This window comes from Gopherus flavomarginatus, chromosome 4 (genome assembly GCF_025201925.1).
Source record: "Gopherus flavomarginatus isolate rGopFla2 chromosome 4, rGopFla2.mat.asm, whole genome shotgun sequence".
Lineage (NCBI taxonomy): Eukaryota > Metazoa > Chordata > Testudines > Testudinidae > Gopherus > Gopherus flavomarginatus.
Window position 1 is genome coordinate 140610523 of NC_066620.1, and position 16708 is coordinate 140627230.

Here is a 16708-nt window from a genome sequence, read left to right on the forward strand (position 1 = left end):
CAAGTCAATCCCTCCTTTATGGTTTCTAAAAATAGAGTCAGTCCTGCCTAGAATATGGGGCAAATGTACTAGAGAAGCAGTGTATCAGAGAGTACAGCGGCTGTCAGATCCCGCAGAAATGATGAGCTACATGCCATTCACGGGGGGTGCCCCTGCAACAACCCCACCCATTGCTTCCTTTTTCCCCCAACCTTCATGGGCTACCGTGGCAGTGTCCCCCCCATTTGTGTCATGAAGTAATAAAGAATGCAGGAATAAGAAACACTGAGTTTTTAGTGACATAAAATGAGGGGGAGGCAGCCTCCCGGTGCTATGACAGTCCAGGCAGGACATTAAGCAGTGTGGGGGAGAGGAGCCCAGCATCCCACTGCTATGATAGTCCAGGCAGTACAGAATCTTTTCTTTTCACATGAAAGGGAGGGGGCTGATTGAAGCTCAGCCCCCAGTTGCTATGATGAAGACGGTTACCAGCTGTTCTGTACCATCTACTGGGAATGACTGGGAGTCATTCCTATTTTCATCCAGGCGCCCCCGGCCAGCCTCACCTGAAGCCAGCCAGGAGCACTCACAGGTTGATAAGAAGGACGGTTACCAGTCCTACTGCACCGTCTGCCACCAGGGAGGGGAGAGGAGAGGAGCAGATACTTCTCTTCACTGCTGCAGCATCGCGTCTACCAGCAGCATTCAGTAGACATAGGGTGACATTGAAAGAAATCAAGAAATGATTTCTTTCCCTTTTCTTTCATGTGGGGGAGGGGAGTAAATTGACGAGCTATTCCCTGAACCACGCCGGACAATATGTTTGAACCTACAGGCATTGGGAACTCAGCCAAGAATGCAAATACTTTTCGGAGACTGCTGGGGACTGTGGGATAGCTGGAGTCCTCAGTACCCCCCTCCCTCCCTCCATGAGCGTCCATTTGAGTCTCTGGCTTCCCGTTACGCTTGTCACGCAGCACTGTGTAGCCTATAGATTTTTTTTTTAAATGCTTTGGCATTTCGTATTCTGTAACAGAGCTTTGATAGAACAGATTTGTCTCCCCATACAGCAGTCAGATTCAGTATCTCCCATACGGTCCATGTTGGAGCTCTTTTTGGATTTGAGACTGCATTGCCACCCGTGCTGATCAGAGCTCCACGCTGGGCAAACAGGAAATGAAAATCAAAATTTCGTGGGGCTTTTCCTGTTTACCTGGCCACTGCATCCGAGCTGAGATCGCTGTCCAGAGCGGTCACAGTGGTGCACTGTGGGATACCACCCGGAGGCCAATACCGTCGATTTGCGGCCACACTAACCCTAATCCGAAATGGTAATACCGATTTTAGCGCTACTCCTCTCGTCGGGGAGGAGTACAGAAACCGATTTAAAGAGCCCTTTATATCGATATAAAGGGCCTCGTAGTGTGGACGGGTACAGCGTTAAATCAGTTTAACGCTGCTAAAATCGATTTAAACGCGTAATGTAGACCAGGCCTTAGATAGCTCTGGGGGCCTGTTAAAGTTACAGCAGCCTCCCCAGGCTGCAATATGCACTACAGTGCTGTGAGGATCCTCTGCAGTGATGTGGCCCTGCCCCTGGCATGGCCCTCCCATCCCCAGCCTCATCCTTGTCCAGGGCTTTCAAAGAGGTCCTGGAAAGACACTGCCTGCAGTAGGTGAATCCTCCTGCGGCCAGAACTGGGGCTTTTAGCACTTTTAACACTGCTTCTGCTCGGGGTAAAAGGGCCAGAGTGCAGGGTGAGTATCTCACCTCTAAATAATTGGGTTGGTTTTAAAATAGAAAGCACTGAGCATGCAACATCTCCTATTGAAGCCAGTGGGAGCTTCTGGTTGCTCAGCACTTCTGAAAATCAGAACAATTTATTTAAGTTCCTACTTGTGGTATTAAGAGCATAAATGTAGCTTCCTATTTCTGGAAATCTTCACCAAAAAGTCTAAAGCAACCACTCTGAAGCCTTTTTTTTGCATAAGCATCACAAGTGCTTGTCTAGTGAGTTATTTCTAATAATTTCTGCTCAGACATGTACATAATAGTGGTAATACATGTGTTCAATCAAATACTTTTGTTCACAGAATACATCTCAAATTTATTTTAGCAGTTTAAATAGGAGAGTTTAATGTATATTTAGTCAAGCATTACAGTAGTGAGAACTTAAGCAGATTAGAAATAAATGAATCCAATTAAAGAACATGTCTCTGAAATTTGATATGTCATAGGTGTGAGTGAACTGTTTGCACAGCAACTGTAAAGAAATCATTAATGATTAACTATCTAGAAGAAGTTTAATCAAGGATAAATGATATAGGACAGAGTAAAAAACATTTAGGTTAAATATATGGAGATTCTCAAATAATAAGAAACACTTGGCATCAATAGTAGCTTTGGTACTGCTTTCTGTAAATACACTTAATAATAATAATGAATAATAAATAAAATAATTTGCATTACTATAGCACCAAGAAGCCCTGGATTCTGGACCAGGACCCCATTGTGCTAGAAACTGTACAAAGACAGAACGAAAAGATAGTCCCTACCCCATAAGACTTATTATTTGTGCTACAGCAGCAAATAGAAGTCACAAATGAGATCAGGGCCCTGTTTTGCTATATGTCATGCATACTGATAGTAAGAGACAGTCTCTGCCCTGCAGAACTTATATTTTAAATAGACTAGTGAGACAGATGATGGGAGAAAGGAAATATTATCCCCATTTTCACAGATGGGAAGCTAAAACAGAAAGATTACAGGTGGGATTTTCCAGAGCTCCTAATGTGCTTAACTTTGCTCCTATTGAACTAACTGGTAAAACTCCCATTGACTTCAATGGGGGAAGAGTTTTTTTTTTTTCTTGTATAGAACTGGAAGGGACCTCAAAGGTCATGGAGTTGAGTCCAGTCCCCTGCCTTCATGGCAGGATCAAGTACATTCCTGACAGATTTTTGCCCCAGATCCCTAAATGGCCCCCTCAAGGATTGAACTCACAACCCTGGATTTAGCAGGCCAATACTCATGCGAGTGCTTTTGAAAAATCTCACATATTGAGACTTGGCAAAGGTTGTACAGGGAGTGTATGGGAGAGCTGGGGCTTGAACCCAGATTTCAATGGTCCCAGTACAGTGTCTTAAAAATGTCAGTGGTACTAAAACAAAATAATTTCAGCATATAAAAATGTCATTGATAAAGATTGAGGTGAGAAGTGTAGCCTGGGCAACAGTAAAATGCTTGTAGTAATGGGAATATTCTCATGCTGGTATGTGAGAATTTATATCTGTGTGCCAGTGTACCATTAAGACTAATAGGAATTACTGTGCATATATAAATCTTGACACACTGAAGTGAGAATATGACCAAAGATCAATTTCCAAAGGAAGCATTTTTTAAAGAGAGAAAAATTCCATTTTACCCCTCATCTAGCAGGGTTTTAGTTCATTCTAGAAAGTGCTTTAAAAAAAATTAAAGTAATGGAAAACAATGATATAAAAGGTCAATCAATCCAACAACACATCCAGTACTGACTTTGTAGGGGTATGCCATGAGGTTCTTCACTGTTAGAGTTGCTGTCAAAAGAAATGTGGAACTAAGCTCCTTTCTTTATGTATTTGGTAACTGTCCAAGTAGACATTAGAGTTCTCATGGCACTTTTCAAAAAGCATAGCAAACAGCCTTTCCCTTAGCCAACTTTATCATTATCAAGCAGGTTCTAACATCCAAAAGCCTTGAGAGCTATACACAAATACATATTGCTCCATTTACTTACACAATCATTGGATATATACCAGATGTGATTTTGGCCCACTGTGTTCTGAGACACCTTACATTTGAAAGATATACTTTTTATAGACTCTCATCACAGAATGGAATTAGTGTCATCATATTTTGTTACATTTATTTTATGCATTCTACATTTTTTCCAAGTTACATGTGAGTACAGATGTAAATGATCTTTGTATATAATTATCCTAAACTATCATAAGAATTTTATTTATAAAACAATTATAGATCTTTGACACATACTTTAATTTGGGCAAAACCTCACGAATTCAAGCAGACAAAGTGTTGTTACTTGGCCAACAATCATACTGCTTCTGTGTATACATGTAGCTGGGAATGATAAACTGCATCTCCTAATTGTTGGAAATGCAGCTGTACTGTGATGGTCTAGAGGCCAGAACTCTTTTTTATTTAACTGTCAGACCAATTTGACAGCAGGAGGGACTGACAATCTGGGAAAAGACACCAAGCAGGAAAAATACAAAACTTGCCCAGCAGTCGCTTTTTGAAAACATCTGCAGGCATCGAAATGTTCCTTTATATGAAATGTCATGCTTGAGTTGTCCAGAAAATACCATTTACTTGATTCGGCCCCTTTGGGCCTGTTCATGGGGTGTGGTAGTATGCATCAGTGTGTGTGGGGGGAATTCTAATGCACACTAACTGGCCCATGTAGACCCGTTTCAAACAGTACTACATGAACTCGCAGTAAGAAGTTTTTAGTGTGCAATAGCAAGATCCGCATGGGCCAGCTAGTGTATGATGCACACTACCACACTGTGTAGACAAGCCTTAGTTTGGAGATTGTTCAGTGTTTGAAGGTTTGCTGGGATTTGCAGTGTGGGACTCTCATGATGGGAGAAGATATGTCTGTGACTCCACAAGCTGTATGCTACCCATGCAGACTTCTTAATGCCGTTTATGAGGAAAGAAATGCCTGGAACTCAGAACTGCCCAAACTCATCTTATTCTTAACCATAATAGTAAGTAATCTCTTGAAGGGCCTAATCCAAAGCCCACTGAGTCAGAGGGAGCCTTTTCATTGACTTCAATGGGATTTGGATCAGACCTGTGTGATGCTTTTCATCTAAAAGTGTTTTGCAAAGGAGGGTGAGTATCATTATCCCAATTTACAGATGGGGAAACTGAGGCACTGAAAGGTGACATGAGTAGCCCAAGGTCACACAACAGAACCCCAATGAAGTCTGGTAACAGGTGATGAGGGAACTGCAGAAGGTTCAGAGGTTCTTTTCAATTCAGGTAAGCATGGTAAAATTTGGATACCTACTGAAATTAAACAAACTCCTTGAGTATCCAAAACTAAAGTCTGCTCTTCATCTCACTGATTTTTGCCATTGGTGTAAATGGGTGCAGGATTGCACCCTTAGCTTGGAAATCTCACAAGAGCTGAGCTTCTTGCAAGATGTTTGATACTTCCTGCTTCTGGTTAGGCAAGAAATGCCAGAGAGCAGCCTTTCCCATTGTATATGGGCATTTCTGCTTCTGGTCCTGACTTGAACTTGGAAGTACAGAAGTGTATTAAACTGAAAACTGAAGGGAAGGTGGGTAGGAAACTTCACAAAATGTTTTTAAACTTCAGAAAAAGTTTGCTTTACATTTAAGATGAAGGGAGTAGAGGATGATTCACCCATCACTACTAACAGCATTAAGGAAGGTTACATGAATTCCCCTTCTTATCTTATATATCTTGTAAGCAGACTGTGGCTTTTTTCAGCATTGCTGAGATACTCTGTACAGGAGCATAGGAGATAACAGATGAGAAAATTGTCCAGTCTGTTGTGCCACCTGCTGCTTCAGAAAGTAATGGAGACAACAAAGAGCAAGAAACTGTTTTCCTTTTATTCATCAGCTGAATGAGGTTTTGTCAACACTGAGAGAGGGTAGAAAGCAGCCATGATACATTTTTTCAAAAGTAGAAAAATGATTTATTATAGCACTGTGCTTGGACACAAAGAAAAGTTATAGTCTTCTTTTCTCACTCCTGGCGTAATTAAACTAAACGGCAGGAACCCAGTGAAACAGATGGAGTATGGATTACAGTGAACTTCCAGCAATAGGGGTTTTCTTTATTATTTCAGTTTAACATTCCAATTTCTATTCCATTTTATGTCAGATTGGCAGAAATAGTTCTTCAATGGCACTAACCAACATACATGCCAATTTGCCGAAATATGTTATTTTAAAAATAACAATACAATACCTGTGTATAAGCACAGTGAACGATGACTATATGTAATTAGTGGATCCAACCCATGGTTCAATAGCTTGAGGACCAATAGCTTGAACAATTAAAACGACAACACGCTTTCTACTGTGGGGATAGATGCTTGCTATGTCTCCTCAGAAACATTAGGTAATCATGTTTACAATGTGTAACCCTATTGTATAAATATCCCCTTACACTCACATTTATGTTCAGATAATACCAAAATCACATTGTACTGCGTCAATGACCTTTACATTGTGTTAGTAGTGGATTAAAGCTAATTCAAGGCATTGCTATTAGAAGATGATTGTGTAAAAGGATGTACTGGCCCTTTAAGATAAACTACAGGCTCTCTTCTTGTTTCAGCTTAGGATAGGGAAATTCTGGGAGTTGTAGTTCCCAGGGCTAATGGGAGTTAGAAGCTGGTACAGCAAGAAGTGCTGGGATGAAGTGTTAGATGATACAAACAACTCCCTTTCCTGAAGAACAAGAAGAGGCTGTAGAAGGAGAAAAGTTCTGGGCCTTTCTAGTAAGGGCCCTGGAAGGAGTAAAGAGTTGTAGAGGGCATAGAATTTGGGCCTGGTCACCCTTGTGACCACCTTCGGGGGCTCAATGCCAGAACGTCTAGCAGAAGGTGGAGAAGGTTCCTTCCTCCAGTTCTCTGCGGCAAAGATGAGAAGATTTGCTGTTGTATTCCAGAATGGGTGGAGTCTGGGTTGAGCAGGATGGTTCAATTACCCAATGAAGGAAACTAAGCCAGCAACCGCAGTACCACAATAAAGAGGGAAGCCACTGCCACAGATTGCCAAGTATTGATATGACAATATGCTCATATCGTCAGTAGTGGTGTTACTGCTGTTAAGTTAAACTCCCAGGATAGATGGCACAGGATTATCATGTATCAATACAGATGTGTATCTGTGAGAGCTGATGAGTTAGAACCTTTTTAACTTCTGTGAGCAAGAGTTTGTCCCAATACTTTTATATGTCTTCTGCATAAATTATTAGACTATATTCTGTTTTTGACAGAACACTGATGGTCCTCAGAGATGCTTTCATCGCTATGGTGAAGCACATTCAAATGAGGAAAAAGGAGGGCCAATCATGAAAGAGTCCAGCAAAAGTCTGGGTTTTGGGATCCATTGAACTCTTTTATTTCGTAGGCAATAATTTTTCTGTATGAATCTCCCTTCTCTTATGACACTGTAGGTTGTAGCATACTGCCTATCTACCAGACCATGGTCTCTTACTTCCCAGTGGTGTGTGCAGTCCCCAGCTCCAGCCTTTTTTCTTGCACAGGCTCAGTAATTAAGAGCCTCAGCTCAGGGGTAAGGAGGCTTCCTGTCTCTCTCTCAGAGTCCAGTTGTTCCCTCTGGTCAGGGAGAAGGAGAAAAAGGAGTGAGTCAAAACCTAGCCTAGTTTCACAGTTTCCGTCCTGCCCGTGTAGATTACTCTGCTTCAGCAGCTACCTGCCTGCCTGCTAGAGCTCCCTTTCAAGCAGGTCCTCCACAGGGAGCATGCCTGGCAACTGCTCAGTAACAGGGCCTTGGATCGGTACAGATTCCACCACCTTTAATCTTAGTTTGGGGTCAGTGAACCCCATCATAGGGGATTAATAGCACCTTGTCCACTCTGTCAAAGGCTGCAATGAGGTCCAACAGCATGACCATGGAGGTCTAACTTGTGTTCAGGGCCGGGAGGAGATTGTCTTTTGGTGCCATTAGAGCCATCTCTGTGCTGTGTCCTGGTCTGACTTTTGATTGTGAGGTATCCAGGATATTGGCTGACGTCATATGTTAGAATTTGGTGGCTACAACATTCTCACTTATTTTGCCCAGGAATGGGAGGATGGAGCAGGACAGTAGCTGGAGAGATCTTCAGGGTGTTGGCTTTCTGAGGGCTGAGATAACTATTGCATTTTCCAAGGAGTTTGGTAGTTGTGCTTCTCTAAAGAAGGCATTGACTACTTCGGTAAGTTGCAGGCATAGTTCTTCACTGGCTACTACCAGCCAGGAGGGACATGGATCTTTTTTACAGGGGCACGGAGACTTTTCGCTTGTAGCTCTTGTATTTTTCAGAGCATCCTGAGCTTTGGCATGTGTGATGGGACCAAACTTAGTTGGGGTAGTGGGATGGATAATACAACTTGGTCAGAGGTGGAGTTTTTCCTCAGTTAGCTCAATATATATTTGGTTGATCTTATCAGGGGAGGCAGCTCTTCACAACAATCAGTGCTTGATCTGTCATCTGGGCTATGCAGTCTGGGCTGACTAGCCAGCTCACTATGCAAAATAACTTGGCTGGCCATGATTCTGCAATGCTGATTGGGGAGGGGTAGAAGGCTTGTTGTTTCTCCGTTATGGTAGTGGTGTTGTCCTGCAGGTGTTTGTGGTGCAGGTGGAGGGAGTCAGAATATATTTTTTCACCATTGCCATTCTAACTTTGTGCCTGTGTGCTTAATCTGCAGTAGTTCATCTGTGAACCACTGTGATCTTCTTGGTCACTGTGGGTGAGTGGCTAGCTTGGGGCCAAGGCATCAATAGTAGTGGAGAACAGGGACTGTAGTATTGTACTAACTCATTGGTGCACTGGCCTTGTATTTGGGTGACTTGTTCAAATAGGGTGAGTTGGAAATTGAGGAAGTTCTGAAGTTTCTCAGGAGCAGACCAGCTTTGGCTGCTCACTATCCTGGAGGGAGGGAAAGCTCTGACCTTTGGATAGATGGTGACCAGACCAGGACAGTGGTATGTTGGTCTCCAGTATTCAGTGCTAGGCTGAAAATAAGATCCAACATAACATCTGGCTGCATGTGTAGGTTAGAGACTGACTGGTAGAATCCTGTGGTTTTCATGTGGGCCATGAGATCAATGCTACTGTATCACGGATACAGTCTATATGAAGGTTGAGGTCATTGAAGACAAGGAATCTGGGGGATTCCAATACCATGGAGGGCAGCAGCTTTGTACAATCCTCTATGAAGAGGACAAAGTTTTCAGCTGCAGTTATGTACCTCACAAGCAGTCTGATGTTCCTCTTATCCTCTGCCTCACAAATCATATGGATTCAATCAAATGTTGTTGTGTCTGAGATGAAATGTCTTCTGCATCCGAGGATGGAGGGGAGCAGAACTGCTACTCAATGTCTTGTCTTTTTTTTCTGATGCATTCTGAAATCTGTCTTCAGATGTGATGTAGAGTATCCTGTGGGGACTAGTGGCGCCAGGGTAGGGTTGCAGGTGGCACTGAACCATGTTTTAATGATGTAAGCAGGATCATGTGCTCCATCCAAAATTAGATGATAGATGGTGGCCACTGACTTTGCATTCAGCTGCAGGAGCTTCAGGCTCTTATTTTCTTCTCCTCTGTTTACTGAGGTTACCGATTAAGCAGTTAGCTTTAGGATTTATTGTAGCATACAGTGTTCTTGTGGGACATGTTCTCAACCCAGTGATAGTGGAGATTAGGGAAGGGGTGGGATAGTGTGGTTCAAGGTCATTTGAAGGTGCTGGTGTTACAGTTCCCCAGATCCCAAAGGCCTGACAGTGTTGTGCTGCATTGTAGTTTGGAAGATTTATATGTTGGTACTTAAACAGGTGCAGCTGACAAGGGATAGTATTGGAGTAGTGGATTGTGATGCAAGTAGTGGTGGGGGGCCGTTTCTTCCCATCGCCTTTTGTCTTCGTCTTTGTTATAATGAAGTGGTACTTTGTATTCCTGTGAAGCCTTCTGTTCCAGGGTGGATGTGGAGCTGAGAGGGCTAAGTTGTAGTAGGAGGAGTGGGTAGCCAACAAGGTTGGATTATCCGTTTATATCATATCGATACTGTGGGAGAGGGAGCAGACACACTAACAAAACAACCCTGGTGCTTACCAGCAAAGTTGTGAACATGTTGTCTCCTTAGTTTTGTCCTAATAATTTTCCCTGCAGTGTTGTTGCCACAGGAAAGGTGTTGGGTCAGAGTTGGAAGTTATGAACATTTTTTTGAAGACCAATTATAATACACTGTGATGTTTTAATAATTAAACATAAAGACTAACTACAGAATGTTAGCATCCTTCATTTTAATATTGCATTTGACCTTTCATGCAATCGAAGAGCAAATTTGTAGCAGTCAACTGTGCAGAAACAGATGCCTTGTGCATAGAAATAGGCCTGCACCACAACCCTGAATCCAATCACTGCCCAAATTAATGAGGATAAAAACAGGGCTCCAAATTTTGTTGCTGGGCTTTCCTTGTCTAATAAGCCAAACCAAAATCCTTGATCCAAACACTCAGAATATTGTGAGGGTTTGAAACACAGATCCAAATATGGCACAGTCCCATCTCCATTAAAGTCAATGTTTGGAGAAATGAATTCCTTAAAGAAGTAGCTAAGCATTACAAAACATTAATTATACACTATGGAAACATCTGTCTGTTGTAAACGGGAGATACTGTACCTAGCTACTGCTCTAATTACAGTGGCTCATTTATACTGTACGGTATGTTTCTTGTCGGAGAGACGAGGCCTTCAATAGGAAATCTGTTCTACTAACAGGTTTGTTGATTACCTGGTACAAACAAGTTTTAGTCTGGAATAGATGTATTGACCATAAATTAACTTGTCTGTTCAGCAGGTTTATTTGTGTAGTTATTCAGAGATTCATCATATTTAATCATTTGAATATATGGACGTTTTCAGTCATTTATCAGGTTTGTCCCTGCAGCCATGGTATTTTATTTGAAAGAGTTTCATTGTACTAAGCAGAGAAACGCAGAGGCTGGGGCACAGTTTATGTATATTTTTAACCAGCATGGCTTACATCAATGTACGTATGATTATGGTTCAGGATATGGTAGGTGGAGATTGTTGAATGATTTGTTATTAATAGTTTTCATTAAGGGCTAGACTGAACCTTTAGATTCAGTCCTGAGTATGAGGCAACGTGCAACTGCACTGCCCCAGAAAAGAACTGAGAGTCACAATTCCTCCCCTGTCCTCCTCTTGCTCTGTTGACTGGCACAAAGCAGAGGCAGAGCCATGGCTCCTCCCACTTTGCTGCTGGTTTGTGGGAGGCAGGATGCAGAATGCAGCTTCTTACTTTCTTCCTTCTCCACAAGCCATGATCAGAGTAGTTTCTATGCAATCATGCCGAGAGATGGAGGCTGCTCACTTCCTGTTCCCCTCACAGAGTCACGTAGATCAAGGGCATAATTCTATCCTAAGAATTTATCCCGTTTTGGTTAGCAAATCATTATGAACTATTGCAGATTTTCTTAGAATGTATTTGTATAAATTATTCACTAAAAAGTTTGAATGAATAACCTGATTTTGTGAACTGGTATTTTTGGCTACTCAGTGATTGGTAATTTAAGTTTCACGGTATTTTTTTCAGTTCTCCCAGATTGGATTATTGAAGATCTTTAAATGAATAGTAAATTTTTGGATGGATAATTTATGAAAGTTTCAAGATTTGCAAACATATTCACAAATATTCATCAATTGCCTGAATGCTTGGGAATAATGAATGATATGATCTCACAAATTACAGCAATTTGAATTCAGAGATTGCCAAAATAATATTAACAAATCCCTAGATTTACTGTTCTGTCACTGGTAGTTGTATATGTGTCTGTTTAAAAAAAACAACAACCCATCTACACCCCTTTAACTGCATAGTTACAAACTCACTGCCTTGTAATATTTTCAAAAGTCCCCATCATCACTGATTTGTATTACTGAAGAAAGTGGAGTGCCAAGATGGGGAGAGTGCGGTGTATAAGATAACCATATTTCCAAAGTAAAAAAAACAAGAACACTTTTGTGTAGACATTTTTTAGAGCCATAAAATAGTTATAGGAAAATCATTTTTTAAATATGTGCCACGGTAGCTACTTCCAGCTTCTAGCTAGACAGTGAAATATGCAGGATTCCTGCACCCTCCCCAGTAACATAGTGTTCTGAATGAATTTATCATGAAACATTAAACAAGTGTATTTAACATACACTTTGAGCAAAGGAACAGCTTTGTGTATGTGTGATCATTCAACTTTGAGGAATCTGGCCCTCTCTGTCACTTTTATTCTCTGATACAAATGATAACTGCATAGCACATCGTTTGTTACTTGTCTGTACATCTTTTGAGTAATGCTGTACAAAAGATGGGAGTTTCGTTTTGTGAAGATTTTTTTTGGCTCTGAATCAGAGTGAAACCTGAAATTTTGGAAATGCTCTGTGAGAAAAAATTCCAGAAAAAAAATTCATTTTGGATTAACTGAAATCTTTTGTTTCAAAAATGTCATAACGATCTGTTTTGACACTGGCAGAACTTTTATCCTGTTTTCCTTCCAAAATGAAATTCTGGAACCAACCAACCAATTTTATGAAGCATTTTGATTTCAAAGGAACCATATATTCCAATGGTATATGGTTCTGTCAGAGTTTCTCTGACCAGCTCTACCTCTGAGTCCACAATTTCTCTGTATAACAGAATGAGACATTAGTTGCATTTTTAGGCTTTTCTAATAATACATATTGTAGAGAAAAACTAAAGCTATACAAAGCAACAAAGAGTTCTGTGACACCTTAGAGACTAACAAAAGTATTGGAGCATAGGCTTTCGTGGGTGAATACCCACGCATGTGTCTGATGAAGTGGGTATTCACCCACAAAAGCTTACTCTCCAATACATTTGTTAGTCTATAAGGTGCCCACAGGATTCTCTGTTGCTTTTTACAGATCCAGACTAACAAGGCTACCCCTCTGATACTTAAAGCTATACAGTTGTCCTGGATATCTCTCCTTTAGATACTGTTTGTATCCATTCCCCACCAAAAAGGAAAACATGTCTGATTAAAATATAGAGTGAGTTTATGTCTTCTACTTCTGCCTTTAATAGAGATACTGAATATAAAGGACTACAACTCTCCCTGGATCAGGTGACAGCAACCAAGCCATCATTCTCATACGCAAATTCAACTCCAACCATAACGGACAACAGAAAGGGCAGCAAATCACGGCTCGCAAGCACAAAGTCAAAATCAAGGACATCACCGTATCCACAGGTAGCTGTCTTTGAACAACATGTTTATATTACAAAGCTTTCTTTACTTCATAACTTCATTTTGGCTGACTTCAAGCAGGAAATTAGAATGCGCTGAAGAAAGTACCCCTCAACATAAATAAAGGGTGGCAGAATTGGGTCCTTAGACTATAAGATCTTTAGGGCAGGAATGTGTTGTTAATTGTAAAATACCATGTACAGTGTAGTGCAACATCAATAAATAATCATCAGTAATATATGGTGGGGATTTCATGGGGGAGGGACAAGTACAGAGTTGAAAAAGCTTTTGGTATAGCATTTTTGTTGTTTGGTATCTGGGGACTTTGAGTTGTGCCTGTTTGAATTATCCAGTTATGGTATGATCCTATTTTTTCTTAAACTGTTTTTCTAGCCCTATAATTTATCAGGAGAATGAAAGGCACTAGGAAGCACATGAGTGGAGACTAGTGGTGAAATATTTGCTAAAAGAAGTGAATTTCTAGGAGGGGTTAGGATGATATGGCTTGGTGAACTGGAGGAAGAAGGCACAAAGTTGTGAATGGGAAAAGGAAATACAGGCAGATGGTGTTAGGTTTTAATAGACTTTAATTCCCTTTTTTTCATATTCAGGCTTACATTTAAAAAAAAATCCCTTGACTATTGTATCGGGTCAAATTTCCAATGGATCTCCAAAGACGTGCTTGCAAAAATCTGTTCATACAACACTTTGGCTGCACAGAACCCCATATTTGATCAGGAAAGTATGGTTTGTTGAGCATACACACTGTTGTGGCTACCAAACATTGAGCCCAGTCCTGAGGGCCTTACTCATGTGCTCCAAGTGGAGATAGTTGCATGAGTAAGGGGTGATAGTCAGATAGTTGTGGATGCCTGCAAAGAGTCCAGTTGAATACTTGGCCCGTAGTGTTATCTCTTGATATGATCTCCCTGCAAGACCAATATTTGCAAAACTGGGTTCTTAAACTGAGGAATCTGTGTTCATACTGTGGTGCTTAAATAAGTGGCCTGTTTTTCAGAAGTGCTGAGGACCCAGCAGTTTTAACTTACTGCAGTGAGAGCTGCTAGGTATCAAGTACTTTTAAAATGGGGATACTTATTTTGGCACCTCAGGGGACCTCCTAACTTTGTGAAGCCAATTTTTAAAATGGTCATTATAGTTACTGTTACTTCATATTTTGATCACATTACACTCTTGTGTGTTACTCAGGTCTTGGTCCAGAATAGCCTTTCCTCCTGAATGCTCCACAATGAATAGTTCTAATAAAATGTGTTTAAAAATTCTCAAAATTTTAATCTACAAAATATTCCCAATGAGGTGTTCAACTGTTTATCTTTTGGGCATCTGAACTCATCCATTGTTTTGCATTGTCTCTTGATAGGCCATGTTCACTACTGTTAGTTTTATCCAAAGCCTTCCCCCTGCCCCCGACCTGAGATTAGATTCTTCCTCCTGACCACCAAAAATTTTCTTTTGCTAGCACCTTTAGCAACCCACATGTATTTGGGCCTTAATTTAGTAGCAGTTGTTGCCTGTATGGTTAGTCTCCATTTCAATTTACATCCTTATCACCGGTTAAACTGATAGGAAAGTCATGTCATAGATTTTGTCATATATAAAGCGGCAACAGTGCTGGTTGCCAATTTCTTGAAAAATGGTCATGCTGTACATTATAGCACCCCACCACAAGCAATGCTGGCAGCTTGTCTGTACCTCATCCCTTCCAGTCACTGAATAAACTGTTGAAAGACCAACTGAAGCTGTTGTAAAGAACTTGCAGCAGGTGGTATTGCCTGTGCCCATCAGTTTCCAGCCCACATAATCAGTCACTCAGTTGTGGAGAAATGGAGAGTGACTCAAAAGCATGGCTGTAAAATGATGGCAGTGGTTTTGGCTCACATGCAGAGCCTGTTTTTTTTGGAGGTGGGAATTCTTACTAAAATTAGGGCCATTGAACATGAAGATCCCTTGGGGTTACCCAGCTGTCAGTGGGTATTTTAATAGTACCTGGGGTTTTTAACTATGTGCCCCCTTGCTTCCTTACTCTTAGAAGAAAAAGCAGGGGAAAAAAATGCTTTACTGAGAACCTTTGCCAGCTGTGTGCCACTAGGGCAGCTACATGAGATGTGGACTGTAAGAAAAGCAGATTTTAATAAATCTCAGTTGCATGGTCATTACATGGGCAGGAGAAGTGGAGCTCGGCTCACTTAACACAATGTTTACATTTTTCTTAAACCTCATATTACTGCTGAATAAGGTGGACCAGGGTATTTGCAGAGCAGAATCTTTCTACTAGAATCTTTTTCACCGAAAGTAACTTTGTCGAATTGCAAGTGCTTGTCAGAATTTGTTTAATTCAAATTGATTATAGCAGAACAGGGACCTGCAAAGCCTGCCTCAGGGTGGGAGAAGGGACTGCCAAATTCTAGGGCAGACCAATATTCATTATGTGATTGTGCGGTCTGCTGCTGTCTGAATGCACTGATCTGCTTGTGGAGCCTGATTATAGAGGTGGAGAGATTAAATACAGGAAAGAGGATAGAAGAAGGAAGGGATGAGAGACTGTTGGGGTTATTAGAGAAAGGAATGACTGAGTTGACGAAAGGATATCCCTTTCCTTCTCCTCAGCCTCATTACTATAATTCTATTTGAGGTCTCCCAAAATCTAGCTCTGGACCTCATTTATTCTATATCCCAAAGATCTAGCCCTGGGCCTCATTTATTCTGTACACAGGAAATAGCAAGATTGGCAAAACGTTTTAATTGAGATCATCTGAATAATTGCTTTGGAGTTTAATCTTCCATTAGTAATGATCATTTAAAGGAAAAGTTGGAAGTTCTCAGCCTCAGATGGAAACCTTTTATGGTCAGATTTTGATCAGTCTTTATTGCTTTGTCTAAACCTCTTCCTTAGTTCTCTTTGGCGAAGACTATATTCAATAGCGGTTGGGTTTTTAGTAATTATTAGACCATATACTTTTTTTTACTGTAGCAATAACACTGCCCTATAAGTGCACATTAATTATTGCTAAGTTGCCATGCAATTGATGTTGATGCCAATTTTGCTCTACATTCACTCTAAAAGGAATCGTTGGGATTCGTTCTGCAACCCATACGCATTCTCACTCAGCCAAATCACCCACTGTTTTAAAGGGCTATGTAAGGACATTAGGATTGGGGCCCATGCTAGACTGCCTCTCATTTGTTTACTGTTTCTTGCTATAGCCTAAAGCTTTGGCAACTGCCAATGTATTCCAAACAGCAAAGCAAAACCCTTTTTTATAGTAAACATAACTCCTGATCTGGTGAAGACTCACCAGCAGTGGGGGTTATTTTAATGGACATGCTGTATTACTTTAATCTAAGCCTTTCACCATCTGTTCTGCCTATAATAGTGAATGCAAAAAGGACATATTTTACATTTCAGGGTTACATTAGTAAGAAGAAAGATAAAAGTGATTTAAAAGCATGCATATGTTCTTAGTACAATGCAGCCCGCATCTGTGATGTTTTTTCTCATGGCTAAGACACAAATCAAGGGGAAAAGCTGCTAACGCCTCATCTAGTGAAAGTTTTTCATGGAAAAGAGGACTCCGCTCTGAGAGGATTTCACTGTATATTTAACAGTTTATAATGATAAAAACCTGAGCAGGCTGCCAGGAAATTA

At 41.0% G+C, this 16708-nt stretch overlaps 1 protein-coding gene across 1 annotated transcript in view; it reads left to right on the plus strand.

Annotated features, from left to right (window-relative positions):
• SIM1 (SIM bHLH transcription factor 1) overlaps positions 1-16708 on the plus strand; it is a 58136-nt gene that overhangs the window by 30854 nt on the left and 10574 nt on the right. The window contains exon 9 of the mRNA XM_050949269.1: positions 12879-13044. Within this exon, the coding sequence (XP_050805226.1) occupies positions 12879-13044 (166 nt within the window). The remainder of the gene's footprint in view (positions 1-12878; positions 13045-16708) is intronic.